Source organism: Aedes aegypti, chromosome 2, assembly GCF_002204515.2.
Source record: "Aedes aegypti strain LVP_AGWG chromosome 2, AaegL5.0 Primary Assembly, whole genome shotgun sequence".
Taxonomy (NCBI): domain Eukaryota; kingdom Metazoa; phylum Arthropoda; class Insecta; order Diptera; family Culicidae; genus Aedes; species Aedes aegypti.
This window is the reverse complement of record NC_035108.1, coordinates 62,608,242-62,623,062: the sequence shown is the minus strand read 5'-3', so window position 1 is coordinate 62,623,062 and position 14,821 is coordinate 62,608,242. Positions and strand designations below refer to the sequence as shown.

Genomic DNA, 14,821 nt, shown 5'->3' with positions numbered 1-14,821 from the left:
CGCGTTACGAAGCACCTCACGAGCGTAAACCAACGCAAAACAAACATGACAGGCTCGTGAACAGGCTTGATGTGAGAAAGAATTACTTCAGCTTCGTTTACTCGCGAGCACGACAGATGTGAGTAAATCAGCATTCTATTGCTCGCGAGCATTTTGTTTTTTATTCTTGTTCTGGTTCAGCTGACATATTCGCCACTTTCCATCACTGCTCATCGTCCTTCTTCAGGCTGTATTTTACGAAAACCGATTGAACTTCATGTACTAATCCGAACAGAAAATCGAGGAAGAGAAACCGATCACTGCAATCACTCTTGTATGATACTAAACGCGAGATCGATAATTGGTTCAAAAACAAGACTGGGGAAAAGCTATCGAGGTAATATGAACACTTTCGTGGAATTGTATGAATACAATATTATTCATGGTTATTATTCTTATTTTAGGAATCACGTCCTTACAAACTGAGACAAAGCCTGTTCCTCAGCTTGTTGTTAGAGCACTTGTCACATTTCTTAACTTAGAGCTATCCTCGCTAAAGTTACCTTTTTTGCCTTCGTATTAGGTCTAAAATAATACCTTACAGTTATCGATACTTTTATTTTTTTTTTTAAAGACACCGACACGTTAATGCTTCCAGTGGGCCATTTATGCCCTTTGAAGGAAGCACCACACTAGACAACGGACTAGCATGCAACGCCCAGTGGCACAGTCGGAAAACAGTCCTCACGAAAAGTTTACCGGCCTGAGGCGGGAATCGAACCCACACTCCCTAGCACGATGCGGCTAAATGCCTGGTGACACTAATCGCACGGCTACGAAGCCCACAAAGTATTTGAAAGTAGTATCGGAGAAAAGTATCGAACCTACAAAATATCGAATATAAAGAACCGATACCTACTTCAATCATATAAGTAGTTTTTATTATAAAGGAATCATAGAACTTAAACGAAGATAGCGGCTTTTAAATAATCGCATTTATAATTCATTCATAAAATAAATACCTTCATAAACCACTTAAAAATCTTTTCGTAAACCATTGGAAATGTCTAGGAAATTTAAGAAACTCCTCGAATACTTTATTTCGGGTAAATTGATTGCAAACAGCATCCAATATGCACAATCTTGTTTAACTAACTAATTCGCTTCAATGCCGAAGTTCGTAAATGGAGGCTCCAGTAAGATACACATGTACAATGTATTAATAACTACTGACTTGCTCCATTGAATTGTATGTCTGTATTATTTTGGTGAGGAACAACGAGAGCAATGACATCATAAATAAATTTCCTTACAATCTTAGCAATTATCCAATCATTACAAAATTGAGTCTCATGAGTCAATTACGTCAATCTAAATTGCCCAAAATAAAACAAAGGGACGACGCTCATCGTCGTCGTCGTTGCAAAAACAACATCAAAATTGGGCCCTCGACCAACTTAAACTACAATAAAAATCTGCACTCCTTCTTGTTACTGTGTGTAGACGACACGAAAATCCTACACCTTTGGTGACCCCGAGGGAAACACCCCTTGCTCCGCCCGAACCGAGTTTTCTTTCGGTTGGCAAACAAAAAGGTGTTCTGTTACGAGTGTCGCGCCGCCATCGTGGATCGTTCTCGGTTCCCGCGTGTGGGCGGGGGCTGAGGGCGGAAAAGGCATTATTTAAAAATATCGCCCCCAGGTTGGGTGCAGTAAATCACTTCCCAGAGTGTGGTGTGTTCTTGGTTGCCATTCGTTTCGGTTACTCTCTCGGTTTGTTCAGGCGGAGCCGGCAGACCAATTTATTGGACGTGATTCAAGACTGGCGGACTCGTTAGACTGACGGGTTGTGGGATTGTTTTCCTTCGTCCATCATCGGTAGATCGGTAGATCGTCAAAAAGTGACATGATGATACGATCAGAGGCGTGAATTTTCATTGATCGTTCTTGTCGAATGTATTAAATTTCGATTCTATTTTTGCGATTAGTTTTCTATCATTTAAACTTTGTTACTGAGTGTTTATAAAATAAGTGAACTGCCTGTCCTACACGAAAAATAAAATCTAATTCCCAAATCATGATTTACAAGTCGTGAAATTCATAAATTGGTTAGGTCATGACATCAGGACCACAAATCATGATTTCTGGAATTTTTAATTATGATTTTTCATAAGCGTAACATCCAGAGTGACAAAACTAAGCGGTTCGCTTTGCTTCATCTTATTCGTGTCAATCACTGGTGAAGTAGTTGCGAATGAAAAATGTGAAGAATGTGATGGAGGTTATTTGGTTACATGCAACCTCGATGCAACAATTTTTATCTGTATGTTTCAGGTGAATCTAGTTATTGTTAATAATGATTCTGTAGTGATTGCAATACATCACATAATGCATAGACAATAAAACAAACAAATAAAATATATTAAAATTCTGTTGGTACAATGATTTTTATTAGACTTTTAAACATTTGAACGGAGCTGTATTTTGTAGGGTGAAGCCATATTCTTCGAACATCTCTCATCCCCTTGAATTACGCACTAATTTTCGCTTCTTATATAAAAGAAAAACATCTATAATTATAATTCAAAAAGCTGTCAGCAATATCAACACCACACAACACACGCAAACATAAATTGACAAACCACAGCACACAAATGCTACATTACCCTTAGAGAACAAGAAATCTTTGGCAAGCACTAGCGCTCGGTCTATCTCAAGCAGCAGGTCAGCTTCGGAGAAGCTTCTCCGATTGTTAAGGTCGGTAACGCAGTGACCATCGCTGTCATTGCCGTTGGTGTTATTCATAGTTTGGTTATGCTCAACTCTACAAGCGCTATCACCAGCATCGGTCAGTGTGTTACGCGCACGGTTACTGTCACGATCACCCAAAAGTGCACACAAATCATCATCATCTTGTTTGGAATAGCTACCGATGCGACGCTGACTATCCGCCGTTTGCTGACTCGTTCCACCACCAACTTTAGCAGCCGAAGACAAACTGGTAACACTTCCACCACCATTTTGGACGAAACTTGACGACGAACCATTCTTCACCGGACTCGGCACGGGTCTACGGCCTTCACAACTAGCACTACGCTGAAGCCTACGTTCGAACTCTTGACACTTGGCACTGACGGACACCGGAGCCGGTGGCTCTTCATCCGCACCAGCGCCATTTTGAGTGGAGACATTCTCAACCGAAGAACTGGCAGCACTTCTAATGGCCGCTTTGTAACTGTCCTGCCTCAGCAGTTCCCTTTGTTTTTGCTGATGCACTTCGATCAGAGCACTCACTTTGACGGGTTCTTCCAATGAGGTGCCATTGCTGACTTCTGATGTTGGTTTGGCAACACTGGTTCTACTGTGTCCATTAACGAAGCCACTATTTGCAACGACGGGTTGGAAGCTTTTCGCTTGATTTACACCCTGACGCGACCGTTGGTTTTGTTGGTGCTGCTGCTGTTGCAGATGACTTTGAGCTGATAGTAACGATGATGCGATGGAAAACGAAAGAAAATGGAAAACTTATTTAAGTAAATAAGTAGCTGGATGGAGGCGCAAGCGAGAGCCACGGTGGGTCTGAAATCGTTATGTTAGTTAAAAATGTACAACTCAAGCAATAGTTTCCGAGCATCTTTTTCATGAATATTTTCAAATTTCAACGGGAATCGAAACTTCTAAAACTTCAACGTACTCTGGTTGTGCTGTCACTATTAGAGAATTTTCTAAATTATGTGAATATCGCTTCAAAATGGTCCAAAACCTTCGAATCGCGATAACTTTTGATTCCCTCGTTGAAATACGGAAAAGGTACTAAAATACTATATTTTTCGAACGATGGTTGCCAAATTGGAGGACATTTTGATCGTTATTAATGGTTTCAGACACACCGTGGGCCGAAAAAAAAACGGGGAAAACTCACACAAACACACGAACACGGAACGGGGATGATGCAAGGACGGCACTCTTTTCTTTCGTATCTCTTTTTCCAAGGCGAGACTTTCGAAACGCACTACTAAAGTATGAAACTCTATTGCTGTTCTGATGGGGTGGAATAACGAAGCCTGTTGCTGCACTTTGGCGAAGTGAAATTATTATGAGACGAGCTCCAAGGTCGCGGAGATTGTTTTTAATGGGGCCGGTCGTAGGAATCATGATGGATGTGGAAAATAGTTGGAGAAGGATGGTTTTATCAGATTTATTCGCAACATTGTATCGCTTTTATGGAACATGAACAGACATTATTTTGCGTTGTTATTTAAGTTTTATTTTGTTTGCATTTATAAAAGATAGTCTTCAGTATTCATATATATTTTAAATTGAGTTATGAAGTTGTTTTTGAATAATTATCAGCAATCTAGATCTTTCGATGAATCAGCCAAAAATCTCTTTTGAAACTCAAAAGGTTTTAGCCGAGTATTTGAGAATGTATCTTGAAATGGATTCATCCAGGAAATCTTTGAAAAAATAGTCAGGTATCCGATGAGGAATAACTCCACATATTTGTCAGTATTTTATTCTAAGATTCCTCTTTATTTTTCACTATATATTTTCCTCAATTCTTAAAGGAATTTCTGCAACTGGTTATTTGTTCCAGTAATCGTTTCTATGAATAGCTAAAACTTCTTCACAGAGCCCTCAGCAGTATCGCAAGGTTTTTTTTAAGCCTTAATGCATATTTCACTGGAAAAATCGAATGATTCTGTATGTTTCATAAGCGTACTATGAAGTAAAAACGTTGAATTTGTTGTTAGATTCCACAAAACGTATATGCGTCTGAGATATCATTGCGGAAGAGCGTCGTGAATGAATTTCAGCTACTAAGGGGTCCATTACTAGCATTGAAACCCTACATTTTTAAGAATCATTTCAAGAATATTTTTCTTTCGTTCTTTGTAAAAATCGTCCAGTTTCTTCAAATACCTTCAGTAATGCTTTAATATATATTTTTTTAAATTGGTTCAGATAACTCATTCGGAACTTGGCTTTCGATGACTCCATAAAGACCTTAAAAAGTTCCTTCAAAAATCAATTTTCTTTTATTTTTTCTGGCAATCCTTCATGCAATGCAACCTGCGACAATCAGACTCTAAAAAATCATCCAGGAACTTATTTAAAAATGCTTTTATAAATTTCCGTTCTGGAATTATTACAGAATTTATACTAAACCAGAAATTTCACTGAGAATATCTCCAAGCATTGGCATAGGCTGGGATTGCCCAAAAAATACTCGACCGATTTTAAAGTAATTTGATTTGAACAGTTTTTGGGATATTATCCAAGTTATTTCTCCAAAAAATGCTGATTGGGCTTCTTCAAAAAAGATTGCAGAATTCTTCAGATAATTATGATTTGTTCAAGAGTTTTTCCTGTATTATTTTCGTAGCATTCCTTTTCAGATTATTTTAAAAATTTCAGTAGGTAGGTGGGTATCACATAAACAAATCTCACAATGAAAGAAAGAGTTTCTCCATATTTTTGTCTAGTTAGGGTTGATTTCCATAAATGTTCCAGAAAAATTTGTGTAGGGATTTGAAAATAATTTAAAACATTATAAAAGTTCCATTAACCAGAAGTATCTACAATGTTATGTTCTGATTTCCTGCTGGTAGTATAACAAAGTTAATCTGATTTATCAATATCTCGCATTGAATTCTCCAGGAATTAATCTTGTGACTTTGCTAGAATAGTTTTTCTCATAATTGAAATAAGAATTAGAAGGATACATTGGAAAATAGGTCAGAGATTTTTCCAATACCTAATTTATCTATGAATATTTCTAAGAATTATATCAGAAATTTATCTGAAAAATCCAAAGGAAATTTCTTAAGATTCCATAAATTTCTACAAGAGACAATTTTAGAAAAATACAAATAATGGATTGATTCTTGGACAACTTTCTGAAACATTTTCTAAAGTATTGTACTTGTGGATCGATTTTTCGGGGATTTTTGGAAATATTTATGTTGAAATCTCAGGATAAAATTATGGAAGAAACCATTGTATTTTGCTCGAAAGGATGCTTAGAACAGCTCCTGAGACTAACTATGTGAGTTTTTTTTTTTTTTAAATCCACAGATAAGCTTTTACATTAATTTCAGTAGAATTTATTATGAACTAAAAAAAATTAGATAAAAGTTCTTGATTCTTAGAGTAATTGTTAAAGAGCATGACCGAAAGAATTTCTGAAAATAATAAGACAATTTTTACAGTTTTTTTTCTACCATATCTTTGAAAAACCTTTCGAAGAAATCCATTAATATATTTCATTAAGAACCTCTTAAAAAATTTCTTCTCGATTAAAGATTCCTTTCAATATGACAAAGTCCCAGAAAAATGCATGAAATTTGAGAAGAAAGAAATAATTCTTTAAATAGGAAGAGAAGAGGAATTAGGAGAGTAATTCTTGAAGGCATTTGAGAGGTAATATTCGATTTAATCTGTTGATATATTGATATATTGAGTAATGCGTGCATTTTTTGTTCTTATATAGGTTTTACACATAAAATCCATAACTCTCTACAGGAAAATATCGATTTTTTTTCTGGGGAAATTCCGGACTAATAATTTTGTAGAAAAACTTGGACAATTCATTCTAGGGAAATCTGCGAAAATCCGGGAGCCAGTTTTGGAAGAAATCATGGTGGAATCTATCTGAAGAATTTTTGAAGGAACTGTATAAACTTGTTATATCCTGTGTTAATAATTTTTGATGGTCATATAGTTGGTCATTTGGATCTCTACCAATCAAACTTTCGAACTTTTTGAAATCTATAATTTTCCAAGCCGTTAATGGACCTGTTATTTATAAAACAAATTAGATTTAGACTTATTTCGGACTCCACTTTGCACAATATGAATGAAGAAGGAGCATAGAGCCTTCATAGTTTGACGTTTTATGTGAAAGAGTTCAGAGGTTGTATCTTTTTTTTGCGAAAAATGAATTTTTGAGGACGCTCGCCCCCCTCTGTTGGAAATCCATAAATAATGCAAGTCATTGCATGCATTGTGCATGTCACATCTTGTGAAACTTGAGTTTGTATGAAAACATCTCTAAAACACCTACCTACTGAAATCTTTTACATAAAGTTCTGGATGATGATGGGCCCTAATAGCCGTAGCGGTAAACGCGCAGCTATTCAGCATGACCATGCTGAGGGTCGTGGGTTCGAATCCCGCTGGTCGAGGATCTTTTCGTAAAGGAAATTTTCTCGATTCCCAGGGCATAGAGTATCTTCGTACCTGCCACACGATATACACATGCAAAAATGGTCAATAGGCAAAGAAAGCTCTCAGTTAATAACTGTGGAAGTGCTCATAAGAACACTAATCTGAGAAGCAGGCCTTGTCCCAGTTGGGACGTAACGCCAGAAAGAAGAAGAAAGTTCTGGAAAGTTTCAGAAATTGGTAGCACCACCTAATCAGAAAAGAATAGAGTTTTTTTTTATTAATGACACTTTACACCATAGTGCATTTGTGTCAGAGACATAGTAGTCAGGTTCAGTCTTCTAAGATCATCCTTCTGCTCCCAGATTTAAACAAGCATGCTTTAAAATCATCTCAATGCACGGGATCGTTTTGAATCCTGATTTTACTAATCTCATCGTGCGTGATTTATGCAAGGATTCAATCTTATTATTTATGAGGAAAATGAGAAATGAGGAAACCATCATCGTTGTACAAATTTTCAAAACCAGTTTTTTGCTCAAAATTGAAGCAACGTTCAGGAAAATCTATCATTGCATTGCATTTGCTATCTGTAATACGATGACAGATTTTCATGAGGATTTGTTTGAATTTGAGCGAAAAAACTGGTTTTTAATTTATGATGATTGAATGATGGATTCTTGAGCCTTAATCGCTGTCATCATAGGCAATCGAGTCAAGGTAAAATGCTCTTCATCTGGAATATTTGACGTTTCAAAGGGGATTGCGATAAACAAAATCTGACTGCCGAACAAGAGACCAAGTAAAATGGAAGGCAATGAAATTATGCAAATAAAAATAGAGTAGAAATGGTATCATACCACTGCGAATTGCGACTAATTGTGGTTATTTTCACTCAAGGAGAAATTCATTTAAACAAAAATTTGAACTTCGGAGTTTCGTTGAATCCCGACTTTTTTCAACGGAAATTCAATCTAAAACTCATAAAAGTCCCTTCTAAATAAGGAGTCATTAGCTACGTCAGGACAAAGTGCTACCAATAATTGTCGCTAGTTTCCAGAAACTGTTCACTGGAAACAGCTGTGCATGATAAAATCTTTCAGACATATTTCAAGTGTGTCCTGTCAGACAAAAGTTTCCATCCGATATGCAATGAAATATCAATACCTACTCGAGAGTGAGCATGATTCACTGCATGCCTGGATTTGAACAAAAGATGCGCGCGAAAATCAGAGGAACTTGCTCTGATGGAAATCGATCTCAGCAGCTCTTGGAGTGGGGATTTTTTAAAGACTGGTTCAGATTCGGTACCACTTCTAGTACTGCATTTGGTCAAGGAAATTGCACGCTAATTAGAAATTTCTAAGTGTTTGACGTTTCACGGCCTTGTTGTTTATGGTTCGGGCTTCGAAAATTTCAGTTCAAGTTTGAAGAGCAGCTTACCATGCATCGGCTTATTATGCCATGTGTTGTTTACCTTCCATAAGATTTGCCCCTCTCTCGCTTGTTGCATGCAAGATGATTATTCCGGACCTGACTTCGACCTTCTTCGACATTTCGACCTGTCTTCAGTACAGTTGTACCAAAGACAAATTAATTGTACAGGACAGTGCTTGCTGCTTTTAAGAATATGTCATGGTAAAAAATACACCACTTAGCAGCGGTAGTGTACAACACAACTTCCGGTGAGATATCTCGGAATCTGAACGAGGAATGCTAACAAAAAAGATGTTTTTCTCTTTGAGAAAATTGTCCAAAGAAAAAAGAGTTTCATCATTCGAACCTACAAAGTTCCAAATTCATCCAATACATGGCATTAGAGTACGTTAATACTTCTGGTATGATGCAATTGAAAAAAAATCCTGTCACAATTTCTGTCTTCGAGAAAGTGTTTCAGATTGAGCAGAGCTTTTCCGATAGAAATTACGAAGTTCTAAATTTATGGATGCGGTTTTTTTTCCTAAAGAAGTTCTAATGCTATTCCTGGATGAAGTCCTGAAATATCCTGAAAGTATTTGAACAAAAATCCATAAGAGAATTCTTGAAGAAATACTTGAAAGACTTCCAAATTTAAAGCTATTCAAGAAACAAATTCTGCAGGACCTCATGAGAGCTTGCATTGAGGCATTTCAGATTTCCTGTTATTCACTCAGGAATCTCTGAAGGTATCTCTGGAAGCGTATCTATGGGAAAACCTGTGGAAATTCTGAAGAAATCCATGAGAAATTTCCAGAAAGAATGCTTGGGAGTACTCTCGAAGGGATCATTAAGAGGATTACTGAGAAAAAAAACTTGCGAGATTCCTAATGGAATCCTCTTAATTTTTTTGCAGAACTTGTTTTATGGAATTCTGTAGGAATCCTTGGGAGAACTATTGTAAGAACATTGGGTTATTCCTGAAGGAATCTTATATGGAATTCGTCAAGTAATCCCAGGGGGAATTTTTAAATAATCCCATGAGGAAATTCATGAATAAATCAATTTGGAATATTGATGAAAACTTTGGGGGAGTTCTTGAAGGAATCCCTAGGGACATTTATGAAGGAATCGCTGGACAACTATTTAAAGAAATCTCGAGGAGCATCCATGAAAGAATCCATAATGGGCATTCTTGGAGGAATACCTGAAGAAATTTATGGAGAAATTATTACATGAATCCGTGGTAGAACTCCAAGAAGATATTCTTAAGGAATTTCTTAAAGAATCCCTAAAGTTATACGTTAAAGCATCCCTTATCAAATTCCTGAAATAATCTTCAAAGGATTTTCAGAAAGAATTCCTAGACGAATTTCTTGATGTATGCCTGGAGCAATATCAAAAGAAAACTTTGAGGTTATCTTTTATGTGTTTACTGGAAAAATCAATGGAAGAATTCTTCAACGAATGCCTGGAAATATTCATTGAGCAATTATGAAAGATCCCTGGAACAACTCAGAAAGAATTCATTGAGAAAACAATGGAAGTATTCCTAGAGAAAAATAGGATTCTCATGAGGAATCCTTGAAAACAAATACTTCAAGGGTGCCCGGAAAATCCATTTTGGACCTTATACACGAAATCAGGGAAAAATTTATTGTTTTGAAATTTTTGAACGAATGCAAGGAAGATTTTCCTTGATCATAATTTAAGATATTCTGCAAGAATATCTTGTATAAATTATACCGTTATGTCCATTTGACAACGCCTTGTTCCAATCACACCAACCAAAACGAACGGAATTTTGTAGGGTCCTTTGATGAAGTCCTAATCACGTAGTGGATAACTTTTGATCTTTGCAGGGTCCCTCGGGGACTGCTCACTGCTCATTCTGAACAACTTTCTCGAAGACAGGAATGTTCTAAGGAGTGTGCTAAATCTTGTGGCAATCTGTTCGGTTCTAATCCATGGTTTCATAAAATTTGCATGAAAGGTTGATGCATAGTAAGCTGCTCTACAAGTTCAAACAGAAATGTTCTTAGCCCGAACCGTAAACAACAAGGCCACGAAACGTCAAACACTTAGAAATTTTTACCTGTGTTTTCGACTTAGTAGGCGTGTAATCGCCTGCTGTAAAAGGTACCCAAGTTTGACAGATCGCTGTACACTTTTCACGGCATCCTAGATTTCGCTCCATTACGCTATGAACCATACAATTTTGGGCAATTGTAAGGAACATGGTGGAAGACTTTATTCCGTCTTTGATCTTATGGCTTTTTCAAAGATTTCATAAAAAAAAGTTTAATTTAATTCCCTGAAAAATCGAACTGGGATGTCTCGCGTAACTTTTGAAAAGGACCTATCAAACATTGAGAGTAGTTACTGTGCACGTGCTGTAGCCTTAGGTGCAGGAGCCTCATTGCTTGCAAGCGCACAGGCGCGACGTTCTCAAACGACCGGTTACGGAACATGAGTCCGTTGCACTTTGCGAAAAAGGACCACGTGATTATTGAGCCGAAATCTAATTCAGGTTAACTTCTGCGTCCATGAGTCCTCTCATGGCGTAGGGATAACGCGCCCTAACTAGAGATCAGGGAGTCGTGTGTTCGATTCTCACTGAGAAGACGTGTAACTTTTTCGCAAAACTTCACATCAATTTGTCCACTTCATTCAATTGCAAAGAATATGTAATGTTTAGCTTTTCGGTAGTTGTTAAACTTCCACTCGGCTGGTTAGCTGTAAACCACGATTCATAATTAATTAAAAACAAAAACTTTAGTAAAACAAACTCGTATAACGGTTTGTGGAAATCTACCAAAAAATTTAAAGATGACTTTCTCAAGAAAAGCGTTGAAAGTATGTATTGAGGATAATTTTAAAAAGATCAATCTAGAATCTAGCAAGTATCATAAAACAAATTCGTAATTGGATTTGTGAAAAATCTAACAAACGTTTCACATCTCTTTTTCACAAGAAAAGTGTCAAAAGATTTTACATTGTTGGTCAAATTCATCAAAATTTTAATTTCAAATGCACGTTCAGCGTCAGTCGTGCACCTACTGTCAAATTGTTGTTTTGCCTATAGTGGCATTGTTATTCTATCGCCAAGAGAATTGAATAAAAAGTAATCCTAATCCATATTGTCATGTCAGCTCATTTTTTGCTGTTATGTTTTCATTGCAGTTTCTTGTTGAAATCTTACGCCTTCATTACAAACTAGTTACTTAGGACGTAATGTAGATCGCGATGGCCAAAACTTAAGCTAATTACCCACGACCATGCTGCTCCATTATTTTCCGCGTCGGCCATAACATTTCAACCCAGATGTGGCAAGCAAGTACCACAATGACGACGATGACCAACTCCGGCCAAAGATTTATGGAAAGGGGTTCAAGTTTTCAGTAGCCCTACTAGCAAGCAGCCTGAACCTATCGGTCTCCAAACCGCAAAAACAACACATTTTCGAAACTGTGGATAACGATCATTAATTGCACTCTAAATAAACGCAGTATATTAGCCATTAAATCAACACGATTCATCGCAGCGAATGTTCGCCACGGCCGCGTGCCGTATGTTCTCTACTTCTACTAAATCATGTTCCGTTGTTTTGAGGTGCGAAGAAACAAGGGGGTGGATTTTCGGGTGGAACAGACATGTACTCGCTTTGATAATGACCACATACTTCGACTACTCGATTATTGTTCTAGATGCAGTTGCGTTCAGAATAATAGTAATGAAGGCTGATTTTCATACAAAATGTTAAACTTGAGCATGCTGTAACTTTGTTTGCGCATGAGTTATAAACAAGAAATTTCAACAGTGTTCAACTACTATTGTGTTAAGTGATTTACACTGGTGCTGAACTTTTGTAACAGGTGCCTCAAAAAATTTAATATTTATTGTTAATAAAGTTGAGCGTATTTGAGCTTCTATGTTAAAATTTCAAGTCGACCGCTGGTAAAGAAAAATGTTGGGGCACGATAAATTTGAGCATTTTTCTGATTTTACTACTACTATTCTGAACAGAACTGTAATCCCCGTGCGGCAAATCCACAGGTCCGCGATGAATCAATAATAAATGAGTCGGTGTTTTCGAATAAACGTGAACAAAAGTGTGGCGGCTAAAGTGTTCGAGAGAAAAGGGGAACATCATTTGTTAATGTCATCTACAGTTATAAATAAATGGACTGAGGTAGAATGAAAAAATCATTTGATTGCATGCTATTCAGGAGGGGAATATCGGAATTTAAGTCATTGGGTAGGTTTATTTTAGTTCGTTTGTTGGGGGTTGGTAACACGTAGCACGTGTGGCAGGGAACTACAATACAAACGCTTGCTTATGGAGATCAATATCCTTTATTATAGGTTGAACAGTGGAGAGATTATCATTAATTAGGTACAAGGGTGTTATCATCAATTGGATTTTATTGGAGTGGAGCAACTGAGCGGAGCCAATATTTTGAGGTAATATAGTAGTCTTTCAATTTCATCATACTGACACTACTTTTATATTTGTACATGTATTTAAAAATCCTATTCATTTTGTAGATTACACAATTATACAAAATTCAGTCCAGCAATCGCTTCTGTTTTGTGATCAAGGTATTCTGCCTGTTGTGCATCTTTTGCAGTGTTTCTTTCTTTTTGATTGTAGCCAGAAAAGCAGTTTTTGGAAAATAGAAAGCATTTAAAAATATAATAATTAAAAGGGGTTCAGTACATAGGTACTATAAAACGTAAAACCAATGAATGATGCGAATTGCGCAAAACAATGCATTACAGTGACCTATTAATACATCTAACACATAAAGCTTTAGTAAGTTCGTATGACCAAAGAGTGGAATGTATGTACATTTGTTACAATCTTTCGTATTCATGATATCTTTTTTGGAATTGTTTAGGATTTATTAGGATAAAAAGCGTAATTAATCTGAGTCGAAACATTATTAAAATTAAGATTTTACAAAATCTGAAAGGTTATTTTTAACGTTGTTCCAGTTTGCTATCCAAATTTTTACAAATTCCCCCAAAAAATATTCATTAGTTCTCCCACGGGTTTCAATCAGAATTGATCTACCGATTTTACTTGCAATTAAACTTAGAAAACTATTTTAGAAGATTATTTTAAAAATAACTTAGTAAATAACACGCATCTTGGGTTGTCATGTCTATTACGGCTCAAACCATCCGTCGGTATTAAAAAAAACGTGAAGTTCGTAGACACCAGAGTCAATTTGAACAAATTGAGATGTAAAATTGTGAAAAATAATGGAATCGTTCTGGTGGGTTTCGATCCCTCGACTCCCACAACGCTAGACAGGGCGCGTTAACTAACTACACCTCAGAAAATAATTTGAATTACTTCCTTAATCCTTGAAAACCCGGGACGTACTTTAAATTTTCAAAAGGAAACCATTTGGAGACCGCTAGATCAATTAATTTGATTTTTTTAAAGGTAATGCGGTTGGTTGGTAAGTTGGCTAAACATAATCCGGAACTTCCGGTACCGGTTCCATTGTGGTATCAGGCAAAACTAACATTGTGTCCAAAAACCCACTCTAAACTGAGCGTTTTGATATAAGAATATCTAAGATAAACAATTGGTATTCGAAAAATACCCTCGTGTCCACGCTTTTTTCGTTACCCAGAAAAGGAGAATTTGTTTCGAATTCATTGATCTAGCGGTCTCCAAATTGTGGCCATTTTCAAATTGAAGGTACGTCCCGAGCTTTTAAGGCGAAACAGTTTGGAATCGACTTCTAAGATTGCACTTAAACTTCTAAAGCACAAATCTCACGAAGAAGTATCCAAAATCAGCAAACTTTTTATTTGTGCACTAGCAGAAAGCTTAAGATAGGAAGATCAGAAACGTTTGCCGATTATTTCTCCAGTTTCGTGCCTTTGAAAACGTGAGTAGGGGTACAAGTCGGCCATTTTTGGGTTCCGAGATGTTTCACCTTAAGGGTTAACAGAATGTCTAACTTTTCATAGATTGTTATGTTTTTTTTTTAATTTTCTCAAAATTCATCTATGGATTTCCTCATAAACTTCTTTTAAGGACTCCTTTGAGAACCCCGAAAAAGAACCGTCCATAAACAACGTGATCATGTATGGGGAAGGGGAGAGAGGTTATGTTCTGGTCAATAACCACGGTCCACCCAAAATTTATTTTTTTTTGTGGAGGAATCGACGTGTTATAATGGAATTTATAGCTACGCAGTCTTAGAATGATTGAAATGAATTGTATCTGTGGATTGTAT

General features: G+C 36.7%; 1 protein-coding gene across 15 annotated transcripts in view; it reads right to left on the bottom strand.

The window, feature by feature from the left end:
- LOC5576943 (sorbin and SH3 domain-containing protein 1) overlaps positions 1-14,821 on the bottom strand; it is a 554,761-nt gene that overhangs the window by 328,778 nt on the left and 211,162 nt on the right. For 12 of the 15 annotated variants that reach the window (XM_021841007.1, XM_021841001.1, XM_021840992.1 and 9 more), the window contains one exon: positions 2,909-3,457. The exons of 2 other annotated variants lie outside the window; for them this stretch is intronic. Coding sequence is in view for 11 of the 13 variants with exons in the window: in XM_021840992.1 (XP_021696684.1) it covers positions 2,909-3,457 (549 nt within the window). In the remaining 2 variants the exon portion in view is untranslated. Of the gene's footprint in view, positions 1-2,644; positions 2,873-2,908; positions 3,458-14,821 lie in introns of those variants that run through there. One more of the 15 variants, XM_021841000.1, reaches the window with a different exon arrangement.